General features: G+C 53.4%; 1 protein-coding gene across 1 annotated transcript in view; it reads left to right on the top strand.

Annotated features, from left to right (window-relative positions):
- Positions 1 to 21,231, top strand: part of STARD8 (StAR related lipid transfer domain containing 8) — a 38,007-nt gene extending 16,776 nt beyond the window's left edge. The window contains 15 exon segments of the mRNA XM_033201253.1: positions 9,754 to 9,825; positions 12,151 to 12,232; positions 13,218 to 13,281; positions 14,055 to 15,460; positions 16,052 to 16,225; positions 17,084 to 17,243; positions 17,744 to 17,870; positions 17,873 to 17,941; positions 18,360 to 18,570; positions 18,868 to 18,905; positions 18,908 to 18,981; positions 19,239 to 19,463; positions 20,441 to 20,658; positions 20,760 to 20,943; positions 21,115 to 21,231. Of these exon segments, the coding sequence (XP_033057144.1) occupies positions 9,754 to 9,825; positions 12,151 to 12,232; positions 13,218 to 13,281; positions 14,055 to 15,460; positions 16,052 to 16,225; positions 17,084 to 17,243; positions 17,744 to 17,870; positions 17,873 to 17,941; positions 18,360 to 18,570; positions 18,868 to 18,905; positions 18,908 to 18,981; positions 19,239 to 19,463; positions 20,441 to 20,658; positions 20,760 to 20,943; positions 21,115 to 21,231 (3,221 nt within the window).
- The last annotated feature ends 651 nt before the right edge of the window (positions 21,232 to 21,882 follow it).

Genomic DNA, 21,882 nt, shown 5'->3' with positions numbered 1-21,882 from the left:
TCCCAGCTACTCTGGAAGCTGAGGTGGGAGGATTGCTTGAGCCCGGGAGGTCGAGGCTGCAGTGGGCTGTGATCGTGCTACTACACTACAGCCCTGGTGACAGAGTGAGACCTCATTTTAAAAAAGAAAAGGAAGAGGTACAGAGCCATGACTAACAGGCTATGACTTCAGGTGACTAGCCTGTTAACCCTCCCACTGTACCTTGTAACCTCTATGCCCATAGGCCTTACAGAGCTTAAGACCACCGTTTGGGGTTCTCCTTCCCTTGGCCCTACCATGACCTGAGCATGCACATCGTCACCCTTGCCCCCAGAGCCCTAGGCTCCGCCCCTTGCTATGTGCTCAACATCACAGCCCTCCCTCTGACTCTCCTTGGGGCTGGGGGAGGCGTTGTGTCTGCTCCCTTCCCAGGGAGGCCACTTCTCTCAGGCCCATTTCCTTTCTATCAGAGACAATTTTCTCTGGATCTCAGGGTGGGGCCAGGCTCCTTCAAGGCATTTCCTGTCCAGGAGTTTATATTTGGCCTGAGCAAAAGGAAAGGGAAGTAGGCAAGGGGTGGGATGCAGACGTGGTGGCACAGGGTCAAAACAGACAAGCACCAAGACTTTCCAGGCCAAGAGAGGGAGGCAGGAGGTAGGCACGCCCCTTCTCTCAGGTGAACGTGGATGCCCTCGCCTGAGCTCGGCGGAGTGAAGTGCTCCTTCAGGTCGTAATGCCTCCACAATCGAGCAGAGTTCATTTTCTGTTCTCACATCTCTGAGCCTTCGTTCCTGGCTATGTGGTTCTGTCCTAAGGCAAGCCTTTGAGGTAAAGACGTGCTCAATTCCATTTCTAGTGCTGTGGTGATACCAGACAAGGGAGCAGAGTCAGAGGCCTGTATTCTGTGTAGTGGGAAGTAGGGCTTCCTGTCTGTGTGTTGCCAGAACATTCGGTAGCCCTTAACACACTTCAGTGGCAACACAAAGACCAAAAGTACCCAGTGCAGAGAAGCCCTCAGTTGAATGGGGGATAGACTCACATGCTGCTGAGATGATCATGGAAATGTGTTAGGGGATTGCTTAATTGAACTGAGCCACTGGGTGTTAGGGGGTGGTGAGAGGTCAGGGGAGGCTTCGTGGGAGGGGGGTTTGATCTCCAGCTTGATGAATAAATAGTAGTTTAAAGCTTCAAATCAGGCTGTGTCTAGATTGTGCAGAGTCTTGAGTGCCAGGGAGCAGTCAAGGCTATCTGCCCCAGGCTGTGGAAGCTCTTTAGGTTGTAGAGTAGGGGAGCGGCCAGGTTAGAGCTGGGCTCTTGGAAGAAGCAGCTGGCAGGATGGCCCCTTGAAAGGAGAGGCTAGAGGCTGGGAACTTGGAGGGCTGAAGTAATCCAGGCAGAAGAACCTAGAGCACAGTTGGGCAGGAAAAAAGCCCAACCATTTGATGGAAAAGTTGGTAGAATTTGGTGATTAAATACATGTGGCGAGAAGAGAGCAAGGATGACTTGAGGTTTAAGCCTAGGCAGTGGGCACACTGGGAAGCAGAAACATACGGAGAGCTGGTTGTGGGGAAAGATGGGTTTGGTGTGTACACTGAGGATCCTCGCTTGGGTCCTCAGAAGAGAATGTAAGGAAAAAAGCTCCCCCCACTGAGGCAGCCACTACCCATCACACACACCTCTGCTGCAGCTCTAGATTTTGGGGAACGGTCATTAGGAGATGGGGAAACTGAGGTTCAGACAGAGGTAATGGCTTGCCTGAGGTTATGCAAGATGCTAGTGGAGCTAAGGCCAGAAGGTAGTTCACCTGACCTTTAGTTCAATACTTTCCACTCAAACCAAAGTGGAGAGCAGTTACCGCTGACCTAATATCTGCCCCAGACCGGTTAGGCTGGCATCATTTACCTCTAGGCCAGGGACTGGAGATGACGGAGTAGCACATGGCTCATTAAAACAACTCTCTCTTTCCTAGGCACCATGACCTTGTCAGAGCACCTGGGACTGGGTTGGGGGCAGGAGGCCCTTGGGGGCAAGAAAACTAATGGAGCAACTGCAGCAGAGCAGGTGGCAGCTTTGACGTTCCTTGTCATAGGGAAACCCAGTGCCGGGCAGGAATGTCAGCTGCCTACTTTGGTCCTGCCATACCAAGCTCAAGCCCAGGAGCCCACAGGCTGGGCTGCCTCTGGACCCAAAATCTCCAGCAGCCTCAGTTGGCCTGAGGTCTGGTTTAACCTCAGGGTGCTCGTGATTCTCCCTCATTTACAGCTGCACACAGGAGCTAAGGCCACTGCTTTGCGGAGAGGAGTGGGGAACCACAATTGGGGGTTTCTTGTGTAGCTTCCATTTTTAAATAAAATGCCAAACCAGAATTGCCTCCTCTTCCTGGCTGATCCTGCAAGGTGTCCACAATGTGCAAAGGCTAGGGACCACCACTGAATGTTGCACCCATTCTTCACTTCAGCCCCCAGGACATTCTGGCGGGAGGGTGGGCTGCCCAGAGGGGCCCGAGGCCCCAGATAAGGCAGAGGCCAACCCTCAGGGTCTCATGCTTCAGATCTGGAGTCAACCTTTCTTTGTCTGGGGCTGTCTGGTGCAGTGTACGATGTTTAGTAGCATCCCTGGCCTCTACTGAGTAGATGCTAGTAGCATTTACCCCTTAACCCCCGCCAGTTGAGATGACCAAAAATGTCTCCAGACATTGCCAAATGTCCCCTGGGGTAAAAATTGTCCCTGGTTGAGAATCCCTGTGGTAGAGACTAGAAATTTTTTCTGGGATGTGCAGTGTTGAGAGAGGGATGTTATATAGAAGGTAGAACCACACACCTGAACTTACCACTGGCCAGCTAAAAGATTCAGTGACTTGTTTTTCCTGCCACCCTGTCCTAGGGGCCCCTCCTGGGCTGTTTGCTTTAGTGGTGCCTCATTTGTGACAGGGAGGCTCCAGAAATGTTGCCTGCATGGGCCCAGAACTTGGCATCCAGCTGTAGCCCCAACCAAGACCAAGACTGGCATCTGAACAGGTGCAGCAGGGCCCTGAGTTCTGCCCGGTGACCTAACAAGCCAGAGGCCAGCCAGGGTCCAGCACTGCCAACCTAGGCTGGGTGAAATACAGAGGCCCTTCCTGTGGTGCCCCTCCTGTAAGGTTTGGAATGTGGGATGAGAGCTATTTTGGTCCTGTCTCCTTTCCTCCCTGTGCCTCCCCCTGTAAGAATCAAGTTAGAGTTGTGATTTCAGTGAAGAGCAGCAGGAGCAGAGAGAGGCACCAGTGAACTGGACCACCCCATATATAGGGCATTGCAGACCCCCTTGCATGTCTGCTTCAAGGTCAGGAGGGAAAGTCTTGGTGGCCCTGTAATCCCTGACAGCTCTTAGTACAGGTCCCTCTCCCACTGTCCCCCAGGGAGAGAGGTGGCATAGCCAGTCAGCCACCCATTGCAGCACTGCCAACCTAGAGGGTAGATTTGTGCAAATTCAAATGAAACAGCGCCCCTGAGGGATGCAGTCCTGTGCCAGGGCTCAAGGCTTGGTGGGCAAGCTTATTTTGGCCTGGGTCCCTTAGTATTTGCTTAAGGGAGGGTATAAGGAGCTGCTCAGAGCAGTTGGGGCCACATGCTGAGGATGGTAGCTTCTGAGATACAAGCCCTCTGCCAAAAGGCCAGCACCTTCTCCTTGAGAGAGGTCCCTCTCTAGGGTTGGAGAGCAGGCAAAGGAAATGCACCTTGTAGCAACCAAAGGAAATGGGCCTTGTAGCAACCAAAAGAAATGATCTGAGGAGCAGTTGCTGGGTCCTAGCATTTCTGAGCAGCAGTAGCAGGGCCTGCAGTGGTAGGCGACCCCCGCTGCCTGCCTCCTAGCCCTGCCTTGAGGGACCAGCCTCACAGAGCCTGCCTTGGGAACTGGGGTTGTCACATAGATAGTGGCATCCCAGGTCTTTCTCCACCACTCAGGACACTGACTTTTCCTCCTGCACTCAGTGAAGGTGGGAGAGACCAACATGGAGACCAGATCCTGTTTTGGAGGCCCCTATCCTCTGGTAAGGGCCATGGAGGCGATGCTTTTCCAAACAGGAAGCTAAGTCAGGTAAAGGAGGCCACCGCATGTTTAAAGTCACCTTAGGGAGCAGGTCAGCTAACTGAATGACCTTCACAAACACCCACTGCCTGCCTTCCCTCAGTCATCATAGGCATTCACATTGATGCTGGTCACTCTCTCCTGCTCCTGCACTCAGGTCTAGAGAGAACGTGGGCCTGTGAGTAGAACAGGCCTGTGACTCGTCTCTGGATAGAATTTTCCAGGGACCTATACCTGTGGCTTTCTAGCAGGCCTTTTCTGTTTAGGGTGGTGGTCTTTATCACGAGCTGTACTTTAGAAGCACCGGGAGAGCTCTCAAAAATAAGCAAACAGAAATGAACCCTATCCCCAGAGAGTTTAATTTAACTAGTCATGGGTGGGGCCCATTAGTAAAAGCTCCCAGGAGATTTTAACGTGCAGCCAGATTTGAGAGGTGAGGGAGGAATGGGACGGGACACCCAACAGCTCCAGCAGTAATAAAGGATGCTTTCATCTATGTCCCTGTGATATCCATCCATTGCTTGTCTTGAGCCTGTATCTTCCTGCCTGGTCTCCATGCCTGATATTGTCTTTATGTTTAGGCATGAGTAGGCTGAACCCAGGGCCGGGGCAGCTGTCTTATAACCCACTGAGTGACCAGAAGGTACAAGGACTGGGGTTGCCTAGTAGTGGTGTGAAGAGGGGATATCCAGCCCGAGAGTGGGGTTGATGACACTGGCTGGCTGAGGCCTTACTTCCTGTAGTCTAGATTAGATGCCTGTTGCCTTCTCTCTTCCTCCTGGCTCTTTTCTCTCACCTCTTTGCAACTGGTACACAATCTGAACTGTGTCTTAAAGACTAGATGGGTACAAAGTTCAGCTCATCTTAATAAAAATAGCCTTTGTTAATGAGAACTTTTATATAGCCACTTTCAAAACCAGCAAAAGCCTGATCAAATCTATAAGGTAACCACAGTGGTAGACAGGAAAGTCGTTAGTCCCCACTGTATAAATTTGGAAACCAAAGCTTAGAGAATGACACGAGTTGTCTCAGATGACTTAGTGGCAAGCATGGAAGCTGGCTTGATTGGAAAAAAGCTCTTTTTCCAACTTAGTGATCATCTGTGGGCATTACTGCATGTCCCAGTGAGAAATGTTGCTGCCTCTTTCCTGGGTGCATAAGCCCTACGCTTGAGTGTTTCTCAAGACCAGAAGGTCTGCTTTTTTCCTGGTTGCATCCTTCTCAGCATAGAAAACTGCTCTGTGCTGTCTCTGGGACGTGGCCTGTGTAAATGTAGGTGCGGATACCATCATTGACCTCGGAAAGCATGTGCTGCTGCTCAGCCTTTCCTACTTTGACGCTCCCTCCAGGAGACCTGTGGGTTTGGCTCTGAGGCCTGATTGGACTCTGGAGCTTTGTAGTGTGCCCTCTCCCCTGACTCTCCCAGCCTGGATCATCTGGGCCCCTACCCCAGGGAGAGTCTGGGCTTAAGTCTCAGTGGAATCCAGTTTGTGCCAGCTGACTGCTGTTACTGACCTATCCTGGCACATCACCTAAGCTTTGGCCAGAGCATACACCGCCTGCAGAATATAGCCTTTAGAACTGCTGGCAGCCATGCCTTGGAATCTGCACATCTGCATATAGAGGTAAGGCAAGGGACCACAGACATTCCTACCTCACCTCAGCCTGCCTGTTGTCACTCTCCCCGCCAGATACATAAGCCAATCCTCAGTCTGGGCCACCTGGCTTCAGCCCCAGGTGAATTGAGTCTACTGGGGGTGGAGGTGGGGTCGCTCCTGGCCTCAGCCTGGGCAGGCTGAGACGAGTGGGAGGGACAAGGCAGAGCACCGCAGTTCAGCCCTTAATCACCAAGACATATGTCCCTGACTGATCCATCTGAGAGGGAGCCTCGGGGCCTCCCAGCCCTCCATGAGATGGTGTATTGTGGGGAGCCAATGTCCCTGACATCCTGTTTGGTAATAACCCATTACATTCTCTAGATTCCTGTAAGGAGAGGTGGTGGGGAATTCAGTCTGTAGCCCTACTCCAAACTTCTTTGCTCCTTTGTCTTTGGAGCAATTGCAACCTCTTTGAAACTTCTGCCTCCTTACCTCACTTCCCCCAGCCATTTGGCCTCAATTCTGACAGTGGTCTGGGCAAAGCCATTGTCCAGACCCACAAGGGAATGCAGTAGCTGGGCTTCTTTCTCTAATTTCCTCTTTTTCTTTGGGACCCTTCAGAGTTAGAGTTGGGGTGGAACACATTTGTTGAGTGCTTGGTATTATGCGCCAGGGGCTTTTGCTTTCTCCAGTCTTTTATTTAATGCTGTCAGTAGCTATAAGATGTGGATGCTGGCTGGGTGTGGTGGCTCACACCTGTAATCCTAGCACTTTGGGAGGCTGAGACAGGGAGACAGGAGGATCACTGCAGGCCAGGAGATGGATACCAGCCTGGGCAATATAGTGAGACCCCATCTCTACAAAAAATAAAAAGAAAACTAGCCGGGTGTGTTGTGGTGGCTGCTATTGTAGTCCTAGCTACTCAGGAGGCTGAGATGGGAGGATCACACAAACCCAGGAGTTTGAGCTTGCAGTGAGCCGTGATAGGACCACTGCACTCCAGCTTGGGTGACAGAGTGAGACCCTGTCTCAAAAAGAAAAAAAAAACCCAAAACATGAAAAATAAATAAAATAAAAATTGAAAAAAGATGTGGATGCCGTGGCTGCTGTTTTACAGAGGAGGAAATGGAAGCCTGGAGAGGTTATACAACTTGCCCAAAGTCAAAGAGCTGGTGACTGACAGCATCAGGATTTGAACCCTGGGTTGTGACTCCACTAGACCGGAAGGAGCAGGAAAACAGCCTGGGGGGCTGGGGTTGGTTCCTTTGAGTCTGAGCTCCTTACTTGGCTGGCATGAGGGCAGGTGGCATAATGCAATGGCCAAGAGTGCGGAACATGGAGTGAAAAGATCAGGGTTATAGTCTCACCTGTGATACTTTACCCTGTATGACCTTGGAAAAGTGTCTTGGACCTCAGTAGGCTTTATACTGTAACTTTTTAAAAAATACCAATGTGGAGAGTCCTACCACAGATCAGTTAAGCCAGCCTTCTGGGGAAGGGGCCCTGGGCACTGGTATTTTTAAAAATAACACTTCCTAGCTGATTCTTATGTGCATCCAGGGGTGAGAGTCACTGAGCAATGTGATTTAGACCAAGACTTTTCAAACTTTATGTGTTTGCCTGAGGGTCTTCTTAAATATAGTGGTTCTGGGTGTGGGGCTTGGGATTCTGCATTTCTAACAAGCTCCCCTGTGATGTTGATGCTGCTAGTCTGGGACTACACTTTGAGTAGCAACGGGCTACAGGGCTCTAAGTAGTCATGAAAGAACTTGGCATTGGCCTGAGTGAGATGGTCCTCTTCTGCCCACCCCCCGCTAGGGCCAATGCCTAGCATCAGGGGAGGGAGGTGCCTCTCCTATCCTCTCCATTAGCCATGAGTAACTGAGGGCTGCAGTGGGATTTAAGGATGTGTTCCTGGCATGCAGGCCTTCCCTAGAGATTTGCTCCCTTTCCTGGGGTAGCCATACTTGTGACCCTTTAGGGGCCACTCTCTGCTCCTGTGCCCGCCTCTCTGGAAGTCCTAACCTGGTCCATCTTCTGGCACCTCCCTTTTGTCCTCATAACAGGAAAGCAGAGCTGGCTGCCAGGATGGGTGCTGAGATGGGGAAGGGTCTCATCGCAGGGGCATGACAGGAACAGGGACAGGGAGGTGGCTGTGGCAGCCAGCTCAGCTGTCCTAGTAGCAGAACCATGTTCCTCAAAGGCTCCCTGGGCAGCTGTGCAGTCCCTTTGGACTGGTCTTACATCACCTAGACTACCACTGGCCTGGAGCACAGGATCCTTTTTCAGGCTTGCATTGCCCCCTGCCAGACAGGTGGAGGTACTGCTAGCAGGGCTGTGTCAGACACTTTTCAGGGACCCCTCAGAGGTCCTGGCGATTCCTAGATCTCTATTTTAGGTTAGGAAGTTGTAGTAACATAAAACACACACACACACACACACACACACACACACACATACACACGGAGAGAAAGAGACGAGAGAGAGACAGAGAGAGAGGCGGGTGCATGCACAGACTGAGGTGCCTGTGGGTATATACAGGTGCACAGTCCCACAGTGATCTTCATGAGTCGTGGACATGAGCAGATTTTGCTACAGCTACATGTGGAGACAGATACTGTGGTGGACACTGACCTGTTGCATGCACTCACAGAAATGCACAGATGTTCATCCTTGCCCTTACCCCCATTTGCCCCCAAAACCTGCAGGGGCTCCAGGGGCTGCAGAGCCCTCTCTTCTTTCCCTCAAATCCTCATCAGTATGTGACCCTTGAGGAGCCCATTACTTTTTCTGACTGACTTCTAACTTCCCCCACTCTTCCCTCCACTGTCTACTCACCTAGCATCTCTGAAATACTGTTTTGTCCTTCATCTTATCTGTCCCAGCCACTAGGATTTCATCCTGGGTTTCCTTGTGAGTGAGCACTGGGAAGAGAGAGCTCTTCCTGTCTTGGAAAAACCTCACCAGCCTCCTTAGAGTCCTCTGGTCAGGGGGGCCAGGTGAGACTGTGGCCACAGGTGCTGAGGAAGTGGAGGACGTGTTGAGGGCAGGACTCCGTGGCCAGATCAGCTCTGCTAAAGCCAGCTGACTTCCACCACCATCCCTGCGATGCCAGGTCCCATGGTCCCAGCCCCACTCATCTTGGCATTACCTGGGTGGAAAGCAAATAACCGCCCGGGCAGGCGCAGGGCTTTGCTGCTGGTATTTGGCCTACTCTGACTAGAAGTGCCTCCTTTGTGGCTTCAGTCCAGCTGCACATCTCCGCTGGCGCTGGCAGGGGTGCCCAGCTCTGTGCCAGAACTCCCAGAGCAGAGGTGACAGGCTGACCTAGCCATGGTCCCCCAAGACCCCAACAGGCCAGTACTGTGTCTTCATGACACTCAGCACTGCACTATGACACAAATAGGCCAAGAGAGCTAGGGCAGTACTGGGAAGCTCCCTGAGGAGGGAGGACTGGAATGAGCATGGGGATGCTGCTGTCATACTCAGCTGAGATTCCAACCCTGGCACTGCTGCTTTGTCCACTGTGAGACCGTAGGCTGAGCCTGTTTGTATGTCTGTAAAATGGGGATAGCAAAGCCATCACCGGTTATTGTGTGTGTGAAATGAGATTTGGCTGTCAAAGTGCTGAAGAATGTTACATGTGATGATGAGAAAGAGAAAGATAGGAATGGTTGAGCATTCCTATTTCCTGCCTGGACTAGGCTGGTCTACCCAGGGCCTTGGAAGGGGGTAGGTCCCTCAGAAAGGCTCGGGGGTGGACACAGCTGTGGCTTCTTATCCCAGCAGGCCTCCTTGACCCCAGATGATCCTGGTTCCTGGGCAGGGGGTGGGAAAGTGGGAGGGGTTTGGAAGAGGCAGGGAATGAGACTCAAGAAAGCCAGGGCCAGGATGCCCAGACAGTAGGGTTTGGGGAGCAGAGGTCCTCCTGGCTGGCTATGACTTGGAGCAAATGTGCTAGGACCTCTGGCCTTCTCTTGCCATTTCTGGATCACCAGAATGAGATAACCCTGCCTGCTGGGGTTGAGCAGCATTCACCTAGGGCCCTGGCGTCAGCACCCTCCTAACCCCATTTCTTTGCCTGTTTCTTTCCCTTGTTCTGTTTTAGAAGCCGAGGCCAAAAGAGCATGTGAGTGGCTTCGAGCAACAGGATTCCCTCAGTATGTGCAGCTTTTTGAAGGTAAGGCCACTCAATTGTTTACCCTCCCCCGTTACATACTTCCCCTAGCCCTCAGTTTTTTGTCTGTTAAATGGGGCAAGTCAGATTCTCTCTCCAGCTACACACAAGCAGTGTCTCCTGGCCCTGCTCCGATTTTTTTCAGGGACTTTGCTCCTGCAGTTGCACCTTTCTCTCCCGCATCATCTCTACGAGATTGCTCTCACAACTGCCACAAACTCTGCTGTTGCCCATGCCTTTAAAGTACCTTGTCTTGACCAGGGTCACCACATGGTACCAATCCTGAGGATGCCATGTGGGTACACACGGTGTGAAGAATGCCGCCTGGAGTTGTACACCCTAGTGGCCCAGGCTTGGCCTCACTTGCGCCACAGTGGTGGCCTCATTTCTCTGTTTTCCTTCATTTCTCTTTTGTGTTTTTCTAGAGTTCTTCACATTTGCTGTTTCCTTTCCCCTTTTCTTCCCACACCCCTACTGCACCCTGGCTTCACATCCACCTCGCCTGGTCAACTTGCCTGGTCAGTTCACCAGTGACCTCCATATGGTCACACTCAGTGGTCACTTCCCAGTCCTCATCTTGCTCCATTTCTCAGCAGCGTTCAGTGCCACTGGCCACTTCTTCCTTTGGCTTCTGGAACACCCCACTCTCCTGGCTGCCTTGCTGGCTGGGTTCTGTCTCCTTAGCTGACTCTGCTTCCTCTAACTCATATCTAAAGGTTAGGATATCCCAGGGCTCGGTCCAGAGCCCTCTTGTCTCTCAACATTTCTTTCTCATGAGATCTTTCTCTAAGTACCATCCATATTCTGATGACTTCCAAATGTCTAGACCTCATCCCCAAGCTCCAGATTCATATATTCACAGCTTCCAATTCAATCTCTCTACTCTGATGTCTGATGGGTGTCTCGGATTAAACAGGTCTAAAACCAACTCCTGATGGTACCACCATTTACTCACTTACTCAAGCCCCATACCTAGGAGTCATCCTTAATTTAATTCCTCCTTGTTCCCATCTCCTGTATTTAACCCTTCAGCAAGACCTTTTTCCCTCCAGAACGTATCTTGAATCAATCCACTTCTTACTACCTCCACTGCCACAGCCTGGTGTGACCCAGTGTCACGGCTCACCTGGGCTAGTACAGCAGCTTCCTGTGCTCTTGCACTCTCATTTCTACACTGCAGCTGGAGGGCTCTTGTTGGCCATAGGTCTGACTGTCAGGCCTGCTCCAAGCCCTCCGATGGCCTCCCAGCACACTCAGAATGAAATACACACAGACGCTCTGTTCTGGCCTGTCAGACTGCATTCTCCAACCTCCATTGATTACTCTTACCTTTGTTCACAGGGCTCCTCTCTACACTTGCTCACACCAAGCTTTTTCCCTCTTCAGAGCCTTGATGCTGATGTTCCTCCTGCCTGGAACTCTCTTTGCAGTTTCCTTGCACAGCTGGCTGCTTCTCATCTTTCAGGACTCAGCTCAGATGTCACTGCTTCAGAAAGCTCTCTGCTGACCACCTCTCTACAAGCAGCCGCCACCCCTACCGGCCTCCCTTTACACTATCATGCTGGCTGATGTCTTCCATGACATTTGTAACTGCACCATCTTGGTTTTAAGTATCGTTGCTTATCTGTTTCCTTTAAGAGCATAAACTCCATGAAGGCAGGAACCATTTTTGTTGTGTTCACTGTTGTATGCTGTATGGTTTGCTCAAGTGCCTAGCACAAAGTAGATGCTCAATTGGATACTCATTAGTTGAATGAGTAAAGGAACAAATGGGCTTGCTTCACCAGTAAGGTAGAGAGCTGTGAGACTTCTCAGATTCTCTCTTCCATTCCCCCAACTCCTTTCTTTCCCCTCTCCCCTCCCTAAGTCCCAGGGAGTGGGCTCCTACTGCTCTGGGACACAGGGGGATGCAAGGTATTGTTTGGCTACTGTGCTGTCCTGTCCCTTCTGTCCTTGCTCCTGCCCTACTCCCCCAGGTTCACCTTGGGCCAAGGAGAAGTTTCCCTGCCTGAGCAGCCCAGGATTCAAAGGGGAATGGGGGAACCCATACTGGGCTCTTGGCAGTCACCTGGGGTCTTGGGCCTGCTATCTCCCATAGACCTGCCTCACTGACAGAATTCTTGGGTCCAGCTCAGCCCTCTAGGCCTCTCCCAGACCTTTCCCCTGAACTCCCTGGGCACCCTCCTTTATTCCTGACGTTTTCCCTTCTGCTTTGCCTCTTGTCTTCCTGCTCCCCTCCTTCCTGGCCGTTCCCCTCCAGCTCAAGGCTCCTGAGGCTGAGTTTGTGATATACCACTGGACTCATCTTTGCTTCTCTCTGCCATACAGAAGGTTCGTTTCCCCTGGATATTGGCTCTGTGAAGAAAAACCACGGTTTTCTGGACGAGGACTCTTTGGGGGCCCTGTGTAGGTAGGTGGGCTGAGGGTCAGGCCCGGGAAACCAAAGGCCCGGCTTGAAGCTTCCTCGTGGGAAAAAACATCCCTTGTACCCTCTAACAGAGGAGGAGCCCAGCTTACTAACAAAACTTATCTTCTGCGGTCACATTGCTCATTCTGTTCTTTGTGTTTGTGACACCCTCAACCACCCAGTCACTCTAGCTAGAAAGCCAAGATCTGGCCTTATTTCTTTTCTCCTAAAGTTATAGCCTCCAAATATTCCTCTGCTTCAGTCCCTCTCTACTTAAAAGAGCTTGGCCCTTGTTTGAGGCCAAACCATGGCTTCTCCTTGTATCGATCACAAGGCTTCAGCCTAACTGGCTTTAGTCTTGATAACCCATCTCTCCCTTCCCCTCTCCGCCTTCCCTCACCCCACTCCCAGATCCATCTAGATCCACCAGCCTCAGCATTGTAACAGCTCCAAATGGTTGTTCTTTCTGCTTAAAATTTGTCACTGCCTAAGGATAAAAATGCAGACTTTTTAGCATACAATCCAAAGCCCTTTGCAAGCTGGTTCATTAGCCTTAGCCCCACTGGTCTCATGCCCACTGATCTGTCTGCTGACTGTATACCTACAGTGTCCTGTGTAAGCTTGGGTAAGAGTCCCCGTTTCTCTCACTCTCAAAATCCCATTTGCATCCTCCAGGACGCCTTCTCTGACTGCATCCCTTCTTCATGGAAGTTACTTGTCTCTCCCTGTGTTTGTCTGCTGTGCCTTCTGTCTGCTCTGTCTTGGAACATGTCCCATTTCTGTAGGGTTTATTTCCACTCTCTGTAATCTCCTGGAGGGCAGAGACCATAATCTTGCCAGCATTGTCTCTGGTTCTTAAAACTTAGGAATATTGGAGTTTGCGAGAAGTTTTGATGGCTTGGGCATGTGAAGTGGTGGGTGCATCTTGGTAGGCTCTGCCAGGCTTTGGGGATGTCCACCTTGGGTGGACACTTCCACTTTATTACAGGAGGCTGATGACCTTGAACAATTGTGCCTCGATGAAACTGGAGGTTCATTTTCAAAGCAAGCAGGTGAGTCATGGCAAAGAACGGGTCTGTGGTCTTGTGGCGCCATAAGGAAACCCAGGGCATACGTAAACCATTTGTAAAACTAGCTCTAGTATCCCAGGAGTCTGAGATGTCCAGAGCAGTACCTTTCCCCAGCTAGGGGTAGAGATGGAGGAGATCTATGACCCCATTCTTTCCTGGGAACTCACTTTCTTGCTTTTTTTTTCTGGGGCTTTCTATACCAGAGGCCTGTAGTCAGGTGGGGCAGCCAAGTTACCAAAGCCTGGACTGTGAGACAGGAGGCCCATGGGGCCTGGTCTCAGCTCTGCCTGATTGCTGAGGGACCTCAGGGACACCTCTTCCTTCTGGGCCTCAGTTTCCCCATTTTGCAAAGAAGGCGATGAACTAGAAAATCTCAAATTCCGTCCACCTCTGTTGTGATTCTGATCTAAGACTACAGCCCAGAGCTTGGGAAGGTCTGTCACTGACTTAATGTATGTCATTGACCTTGGGCAAGTGGCTGCTGGTTTGTGGGTTTGTTCCCTATCTGTAAAATTGGAAGGGGGGTTAGATTAGTTACTTGACCATTACCATTACCATACATCTGGGCTCTGTCTATGACTCCTGGCTTCCTCTGGCACTCCCAGAGCTAGCTCTACCCACCTAAGCCATGTTCTCAGCCAGAAAGCAGGGCCCTTCATCTCAGAGTCCCCCAAGAGTTTGGAAGCAGAGAGTGGAGTACAAACAAGGACTTGTGGCCTGGACTTCTCTGACCTGACCTGCAGTGCCTTTCCCAGAATGAAGACTCAGAAGAGGAAGAGCAGTGTACCATCAGTAGCCACTGGGCCTTCCAGCAGGAAAGTAAGTGCTGGTCTCCTATGGGGTCCTCTGATCTGTTGGCCCCACCGAGCCCTGGCCTGCCAGTGACCTCAAGCTGTGAGAGCGTCCTCACCGAGCTTAGTGCCACCTCTCTGCCAGTCATCACCGTGAGCCTACCACCCGAGCCAGCAGACTTGCCCTTGCCAGGCTGTGCCCCCAGCTTGAGTGACCGGCCCTTCCTCAGCCCCACCCAGGGCCAGGAGTGTCCCCAGGACAAAGCCAAGAAGCGCCATCGTAACCGTAGCTTCCTCAAGCACCTTGAGCCTCTGAGGCGGAAGGAAAAGAGTGGCAGCCAGCAAGCAGAACCCGAACGTAGTCCAGCCGCCTCAGAGAAGGTCTCCAAAGCCTCATCTTTCCGCAGTTGTCGTGGCTTCCTCTCAGCCGGATTTTACAGGGCCAAGAACTGGGCCGCCACCTCAGCCGGTGGCAGTGGTGCCAACACTCGGAAGGCCTGGGAGGCTTGGCCTGTGGCCTTGTTCCGGCATCCTCAGCGGATACACCGGGGTGATTGCCTGGTGCATGTGCCTGGGGACCACAAACCAGGCACATTCCCTCGCTCCCTGTCCATTGAGAGCCTGTGTCCTGAGGACGGACACCGCCTGGCAGACTGGCAGTCAGGTAGGCGGTGGGGCTGTGAGGGGCGCCGGGGCTCCTGTGGCTCAACGGGCAGCCATGCCAGCACGTATGACAACTTACCTGAGCTGTACCCAGCTGAGCCTGTAATGGTTGGGGTCAAGGCTGAAGATGAAGTTGATGAGGAGAGTGGGGGCAGCTATGCTCACCTAGACGACATCCTCCAGCACATGTGGGGGCTACAGCAACGAGTAGAGCTGTGGTCTCGGGCCATGTACTCAGACCTGGGGCCTGGAGATGAGGAAGAGGAGGAGGCCACTTCATCAGTACAAATGGCCACAGTTGAGGTCAAATGCCAAGCTGAGGCTCTCAGCCAGATGGAGGTTCTGGCCCACGGAGAGTCCCCAGCCTGGGCCGAGGCTGAAGTCCAGCCAGCAGTCCTGGCTCCGGCTCAGGCTCCAGCTGAGGCCGAGCCACTGGCACAGGAAGAGACTGAGGCCCCGGCCCCAGCCCCAGCCCAGGACAGTGAGCAGGAGGCACATTCAGGCGGGGAACCCACCTTTGCCTCTAGCCTGTCTGTGGAAGAAGGACACTCCGTTTCTGATACTGTGGCCTCCTCCAGCGAACTTGACAGTAGTGGGAACTCCATGAACGAGGCTGAGGCTGCGGGGCCCCTGGCTGGACTCCAGGCATCAATGCCCCGTGAACGGCGCGATTCAGGTGTTGGGGCCTCACTTACCAGACCCTGCAGGTGAGAGTTTGGGTTGGGATGGGGCGGACGCAGGGACTCCTGTTCTCTGTCTCCGAAGCTGATTTCTCAGTCATGAGGCCCAGGGCTAAGTGCTTGGGGGCTGCATTATCCCCTCACAGCCAGCTCAGGAGAATAGAGTACAGGAGTTGGGAATCCAGAAAGTTAGGTCCAGAACCTGCCTCTGCTGTGGCCTTGAGGAAATGATGCTCTCCTCATTGGACCTCAGTTTCCTCATCTGTAAAGTGAGGGAGGATGCTAGAGGAGATGGTCTCTGGTCCCCAGGTTTGCCCATTCAGAGTTTCTTGGAGCAGCCCCTCCACGGTAGTTTGGAATGGGCAGGGGGCTTCACTGCTTATGGCACTAGATGGGCCTGAGCTCTGTGCCACCCTCCCAAGAACTTCCTGGCCCCTAAGAAGCTGAGTCCAAGCTTTTTCCACCCTGGGGCCTCAGCAGCAGTGCTGAAAGTGGTCCCAACTCCCTGCATCTTTCTTTGGAGAGAAAAAAGGGGACCAGAATAACACACACCTTTTCTAAGGTTTAGCCAAACCTGCTCCTCTGGGCTTCTCCACCCCTCTCACCGCCCCCCACCAGGAAGCTCCGTTGGCATAGCTTCCAGAACTCCCATCGGCCCAGCCTCAACTCAGAGTCACTGGAGATCAACCGGCAGTTTGCAAGCCAGATCAACCTCCTGCACAAGGGCTCACTGCTGCGGCTTACTGCCTTCATGGAGAAGTACACTGTGCCCCACAAGCAGGGCTGGGTCTGGTGAGTGGCTCCTGAGCCATGGAGGGTGGGAAACTGCCGACTCAGGTCCACGGCCCCAGGCAGGGTCAGCCCAGGAGGTGGGTGCAGGCAGGCAGGGCCCACAGGCCAGGGGAGCAGTGTGATATGCCAGGAGGCTGGAGGGGCTTGGTGAGGCTGGGTATGGGGCAGAGGACCTGAAGTCCTCCAGCTATGTCTTCTCCATCTCAACCTCTGTGCTGCAGCTAGTGAGATTGTTCTAAAATGCAGGTGTGGTTGTCACTCTCCAGATAAACACTTTTCTCTGGCTTCTCATTGTCCAGATTCCCTCCCACCATGACTCCTTCCTGTTCTGGTCCCGCTCCATCCTTCTGGCTCTTTAGCCTACCCCTCCTAAGCAACCCCACCTTACAGACCAGTGGGACCAGTCATCCTTCCGTGAACGTGCTATGATCTTTTTCCTGCCTCTTTGCCTTTGTTTGTGCTGTGCCTGGAATGCATTTTCCCCATTTCTCCTCTGGGACAATGCCTTCCTATCCCTCAAGAGCCTGCTGAGTTACCACATCCTCTCTGAAGCCTTCCCTAACTCACTAGGTACAGTTCCCCTCCCTCAATGGGTGTTCCCCTAAGTTCTTGGCCTCCTACTGGCCATATGAGTTGTTACTGCCTATTGACACAGTTATCTCCTTGGCCAAACTGAGAGCTCTCTGTGTTCCTCTGTGACTCCCTGGGGCTGCGCCCAAAGCAGGTGCTCGATGAGTGTTGACTCTGGGACAGTGGTGTGTGCCTTATCCTCCTCACCCCACCTGATCCTCTAAGACTGCAGGCAGAGTCTCCAAACTGTGTTCTCCCTATCTGATCACTTGTCATTCTCCCAAACAGGTCAATGCCCAAGTTCATGAGGAGAAACAAGACCCCAGACTACCGGGGACAGCACGTATTTGGGGTGCCACCCCTCATCCATGTGCAGCGCACGGGCCAGCCACTGCCACAGAGCATTCAGCAAGCCATGCGCTACTTGCGCAGCCAGTGCCTGGACCAAGTGAGCCCTTGTGGGGCAGCCTGTAGGGGGATGGTGCAGGGGTGGGGTGCTGGTGGGCATTGGGCTGAAGGCTGAGGAGCTGGGGAGAGGAACTGCTCTGGCCTTCCCTCTCACTTGGGCTGGTCCACCAGAGGCTTTTGCTGTTCTCAGCAAGGACCAGCAAGGATAAAACTCCTTTCTACTCCTTAGGCCCAGCTCTGTGCTACCTTCTTTCGGGCCCAGGCTCCATAGTCCTTATCTTCTGGGAGCCTGAATTTGCCTAGATCCACCTTTTCCTACTCATCTCCACAAAAGCATCTTTTCTTTTTTGTCCTGAAGCTGTAAAAATCCTTCTCTTTGATTTTCCCATTTGTCTCCTACCCTGCCCCTCAGGAGGCCTGATAGGCTTTGAAGTCTCTGGGGTGGCCTAAGCTCCTGACACCCAGGCCAGGACTGGCCTCACATTCTCCCTCCTACTCACGCATGTCTTCTTCCCTCCCTCCCTCCCTTGCATGGACCAGGTAGGCATCTTCCGCAAGTCTGGGGTCAAGTCCAGGATCCAGAACCTGCGCCAAATGAATGAGACCTCACCTGACAATGTCTGCTATGAGGGCCAGTCAGCCTACGACGTGGCTGACCTGCTAAAGCAGTTTTCCGGGACCTACCTGAGCCCATCTTCACCAGCAAGCTCACCACCACTTTCCTCCAGATCTACCAGCGTGAGTCACCCACTCCTATCCCCAACAACCTGCCCCATTCTCAACCTCCCTGAATCCCAGGCCTTGTGGAAGATAAGCCTGGTGCAGGCAAATGTAGCTGGACCTGTGAGCTGATTGGAACAGTTACTGTCTGGAGTTGGAAAGGCCCTTGCAGAGAGACCATTCTGCTCCCCAAACCCATTATAGGAAGGGTAGACTGAGGCTCTGAGGGGACAAAGGGAAACTACCTAAGGTTACACTGTACATTAGTAATAAAGCTAGATCAAGCACCCAGAGACCTCATAGAACTGAACTTTTCCCTTCCCTCTCGCCGCTCCCCTCGGGACTTCTGTGCCTTTTGCCCCCTTGGAAGCAGGAGGCTGGCTGCTGAGGCCTCTGGGGAAGTAAGGAAGGCTCTTCTTCCATTGCTTCCTCACAGTCCTCCCCAAGGATCAGTGGTTGGCAGCAGCACAAGCCGCCACCTTGCTGCTCCCCGATGAGAACCGAGAGGTGCTACAGACTCTGCTCTACTTCTTAAGTGACATTGCCTCTGCCGAGGAAAACCAGATGACAGCAGGCAACCTGGCAGTGTGCCTGGCGCCCTCCATCTTCCACCTCAATGTCTCTAAGAAGGAGAGCCCCTCTCCCAGGTGAAATGGGGCACGGCATGTCAGGGCTGGGCCAGGTCCAGACAATTTGGGCCCCATTGGACTTTTGGCTTCTGATGGCTGGCACTGCTGTGTCTCGTCCTCACCACAAGGAGTAAGCCTGACTCCTCAGGGACCCTGGGCTGGTGGGATCTGTGGAGCAGGGCTTCCAAAAGGCAGCAGGTTGTTTTGTGGCCAAGTTTGGCAAAGTGGCTTCCTGGCAGCTACAAGGCAGCCTGTTTGTCATCTTGTCTTGTGGCTTTGTGCCATCTCCCTCTCACCACCTCCTGCCCCATTTAGGATCAAGAGCAAACGCAGCCTCATTGGTAGGCCAGGCCCTAGGACCTGAGTGACAACATGGCAGCCACCCAGGGCCTGTCGCACATGATCAGTGACTGCAAGAAACTTTTCCAGGTGAGTAACCCCAGGCCATGGTGCCTACTTACCAGACCTGGGGGACCATCAGGCCTGACCTCGGTGCCCCAAGTCAGGGATAGGACCCAATTTGACACATACCCCTCAAGCTTATACCCCCAACTCTTCCTCCACAATGTTTCTCATCTACCTTGCTGTGGTAGCTGGACCTCTCAGCTACTACATGTGAACCTGACAGACCCCATGGGGTCTCCTGCTCTCTGGAGCTGCAGCCCATTGTGTGTGTGCCCTCTCAGGTGTCCCAGGACATGGTGCTGCAGCTGTGTAGCTCCTACAGTGCAGCTGAGCTCAGCCCTCCCGGCCCAGCCCTGGCTGAGCTGCGTCAGGCCCAAGCTGCGGGGGTAAGCCTGAGCCTCTACATGGAGGAGAGCATCCAGGACCTGCTGCGTGATGCTGCTGAGCGCTTCAAGGGCTGGATGAGCGTGCCAGGGCCCCAGCACACGGAGCTGGCTTGCAGGAAGGTGAGTACCACACCACGGGTGGCTGCTATGGGGCTGGGAGAGCATGGTGCAGGCAAGGGGAGTCAGGGAACCCAAAGGAAGGAGCCGGGAGGAGCTGCCCCCCAAGTCGTCGCTGTGCCTTGGCCTTGTCCTTGGAGAATGTCAGAGAGTCAAGAAAGTACCTTAAGGAATCAAGAACCAAATGAGACCAAGGGAACTCTCTCAGGAACCACCTGCCAGAATGACCTTCCAAAAGCCCCATTCCAGATACGATGCTGCTTTGATAGCCTCAACTCCCATCTCTCCCTGCTCCGCAGTCCAGCTGAATCCTTGCATTTTGCACCTTTGTGCGGTCCTGCTGCCTGGACTGCCCTGACCCCGAGCATTACATTTCCCGAGGCACCTTTAGCGACAATGGAATGTGTTCCTCCTCCATTCAGAACCTTCTGTCATGCCCCAGGATGGAGGGGATTTCTCTCTGTTCCCCTCTGGGCACTGGTCATGCTCTTTCTTGGACGTGGATTCTGAGTAAGATTGCAAGCCTGAAGTGTCCTGTGTAAAAAACGGTCATAACAAAACCTCCCATGTAGGATCAGGGTGAGTGCCTGGTACATACAAAAGGCTCTGTAAGTGGCAGCTTTTGTTGTGCATGTGTTTTACTGCCTGTGCTAGATGGCGAGCTCCTTGACAATCACCATCTTCCTGCACCTCCAAGCACTGTGCCCATGATCATCTCAGAGGCCTGAGAGGCCTCTGAGAATGTGTGCCCCATCATCTCTTTATGCTGTCTAACAGACTGAAAAGCAGACATCCAGAAAAGAGAGAGAGAGGGCAGGGAGCATGGGAGCACTGTCTCAGTCTGGCCAGGGTTAGCAGAGGAGCTCTGCAGCCTACCCTATTAAACCTCAGGCGCTGCGGTTTGAGGCCTGGACTTAGGGCTGGAGTCAGAGTTCTCCAGCCCTGACAGCTGCCCCCATCCCCACTCCTGTGGCTCACAGGCACCGGACGGGCACCCCCTGCGGCTGTGGAAGGCGTCCACAGAGGTGGCAGCCCCCCCAGCTGTGGTGCTGCATCGTGTTCTCCGGGAGCGGGCCCTCTGGGATGAGGATCTGCTGCGGGCCCAGGTGCTGGAAGCCCTGATGCCGGGTGTGGAGCTGTACCACTATGTCACCGACAGCATGGCACCCCATCCCTGCCGCGACTTTGTGGTGCTTCGGTGAGGGGCCGCAGCTGCTACCCTGCTGTGCTTGGGGGGCCAGAAAAGTGGGGTGGAAACCAGCACTAGGAATCTGAGCCTATGTGTCCTTTCTCCAACAGGATGTGGCGCTCTGACCTGCCTCGTGGGGGTTGCCTGCTTGTCTCCCAGTCCCTGGATCCTGAGCAACCTGTGCCAGAGTCCGGTGTGCGGGCCCTCATGCTCACGTCCCAGTACCTCATGGAGCCTTGTGGCTTGGGCCGCTCTCGGCTCACACACATCTGCCGGGCTGACCTCAGGTACCAGGCTGGGACAGCCTGCTCGACCCCCTTGGCCTTGACCCCTTCCCCTGCCTCTGCCCTCCTTTTTGCCCCATGCTGTTGATCCCTGGGGTTGGGACAAGTCCTTTCTTCCTTCTCCCGCTGAGGGCTCCAGGGAAAAACACACTGCTCATGGCTGGTTTCTTCTACTTCCTAGGGGCGTTCTCCTGATTGGTACAACAAAGTCTTTGGGCACCTGTGTGCCATGGAAGTGGCAAAGATCCGGGACTCCTTCCCCACCCTGCAGGCAGCGGGCCCTGAGACAAAACTGTGAGCCTTGGGCTGGTCCCAGGGTGGCACCACCCAGGCCCCCTGGGCACCAAGGGAGTGAGGGGGAATAAGAGCAGAGCAGCCCCCTGGGTGCTGCTGTCAGGAGCAGAGCCAGGCCCAGGTGGCTCCAGCTGCCTGTCCTGTCCCCTTTCCTAAAGCTCCTCTGCACATAGAGGGGAGAAAAAGAGAATTTAGGCAACTCCACTCCCCCTTCACCCCCAACCCTGTATTCTACTCTCCCGAAAAGAGAAGAGAATCGCATGAGTAGCAAGACTACTGCTGCCAGCCACCCGCCTATGAGGCCGCTACTTGGCCTGAAGCCTCCACAGCTCCGCCTGCAGGGGCAAAGAGGTCGACAGCAGTGTGTGATCCCAGCTCTCCGCCAGACTGAGAGGGCAAGCCGTCTTGTTTCCTGCAAGGGTGCTTTTGAGATTGGACAGGAGGTTCTGGTCCTGCCTTTGGGGCCAACCATGGCCCTGAAGTGTCTTTTTCAGAGGAATTGGACTGGAGTGAATGGGCACAGGGACGGAGCGCAGGGCAGCCCCAATCACCATGAGCTGTTTCATTTGTGTAAATATGATGCTGAATTTTAAGAGGCTGAGTTAAGAGTAGGCACTGACAGGCCCCTAATAAGCGACATGACGATTTGGCATAG

This window comes from Trachypithecus francoisi, unplaced genomic scaffold (genome assembly GCF_009764315.1).
Source record: "Trachypithecus francoisi isolate TF-2019V2 unplaced genomic scaffold, Tfra_2.0 Lachesis_group6, whole genome shotgun sequence".
NCBI classification, from domain to species: domain Eukaryota; kingdom Metazoa; phylum Chordata; class Mammalia; order Primates; family Cercopithecidae; genus Trachypithecus; species Trachypithecus francoisi.
Note: the sequence above shows the minus strand (reverse complement) of the source record. Positions and strands in the feature narration are given on the sequence as shown.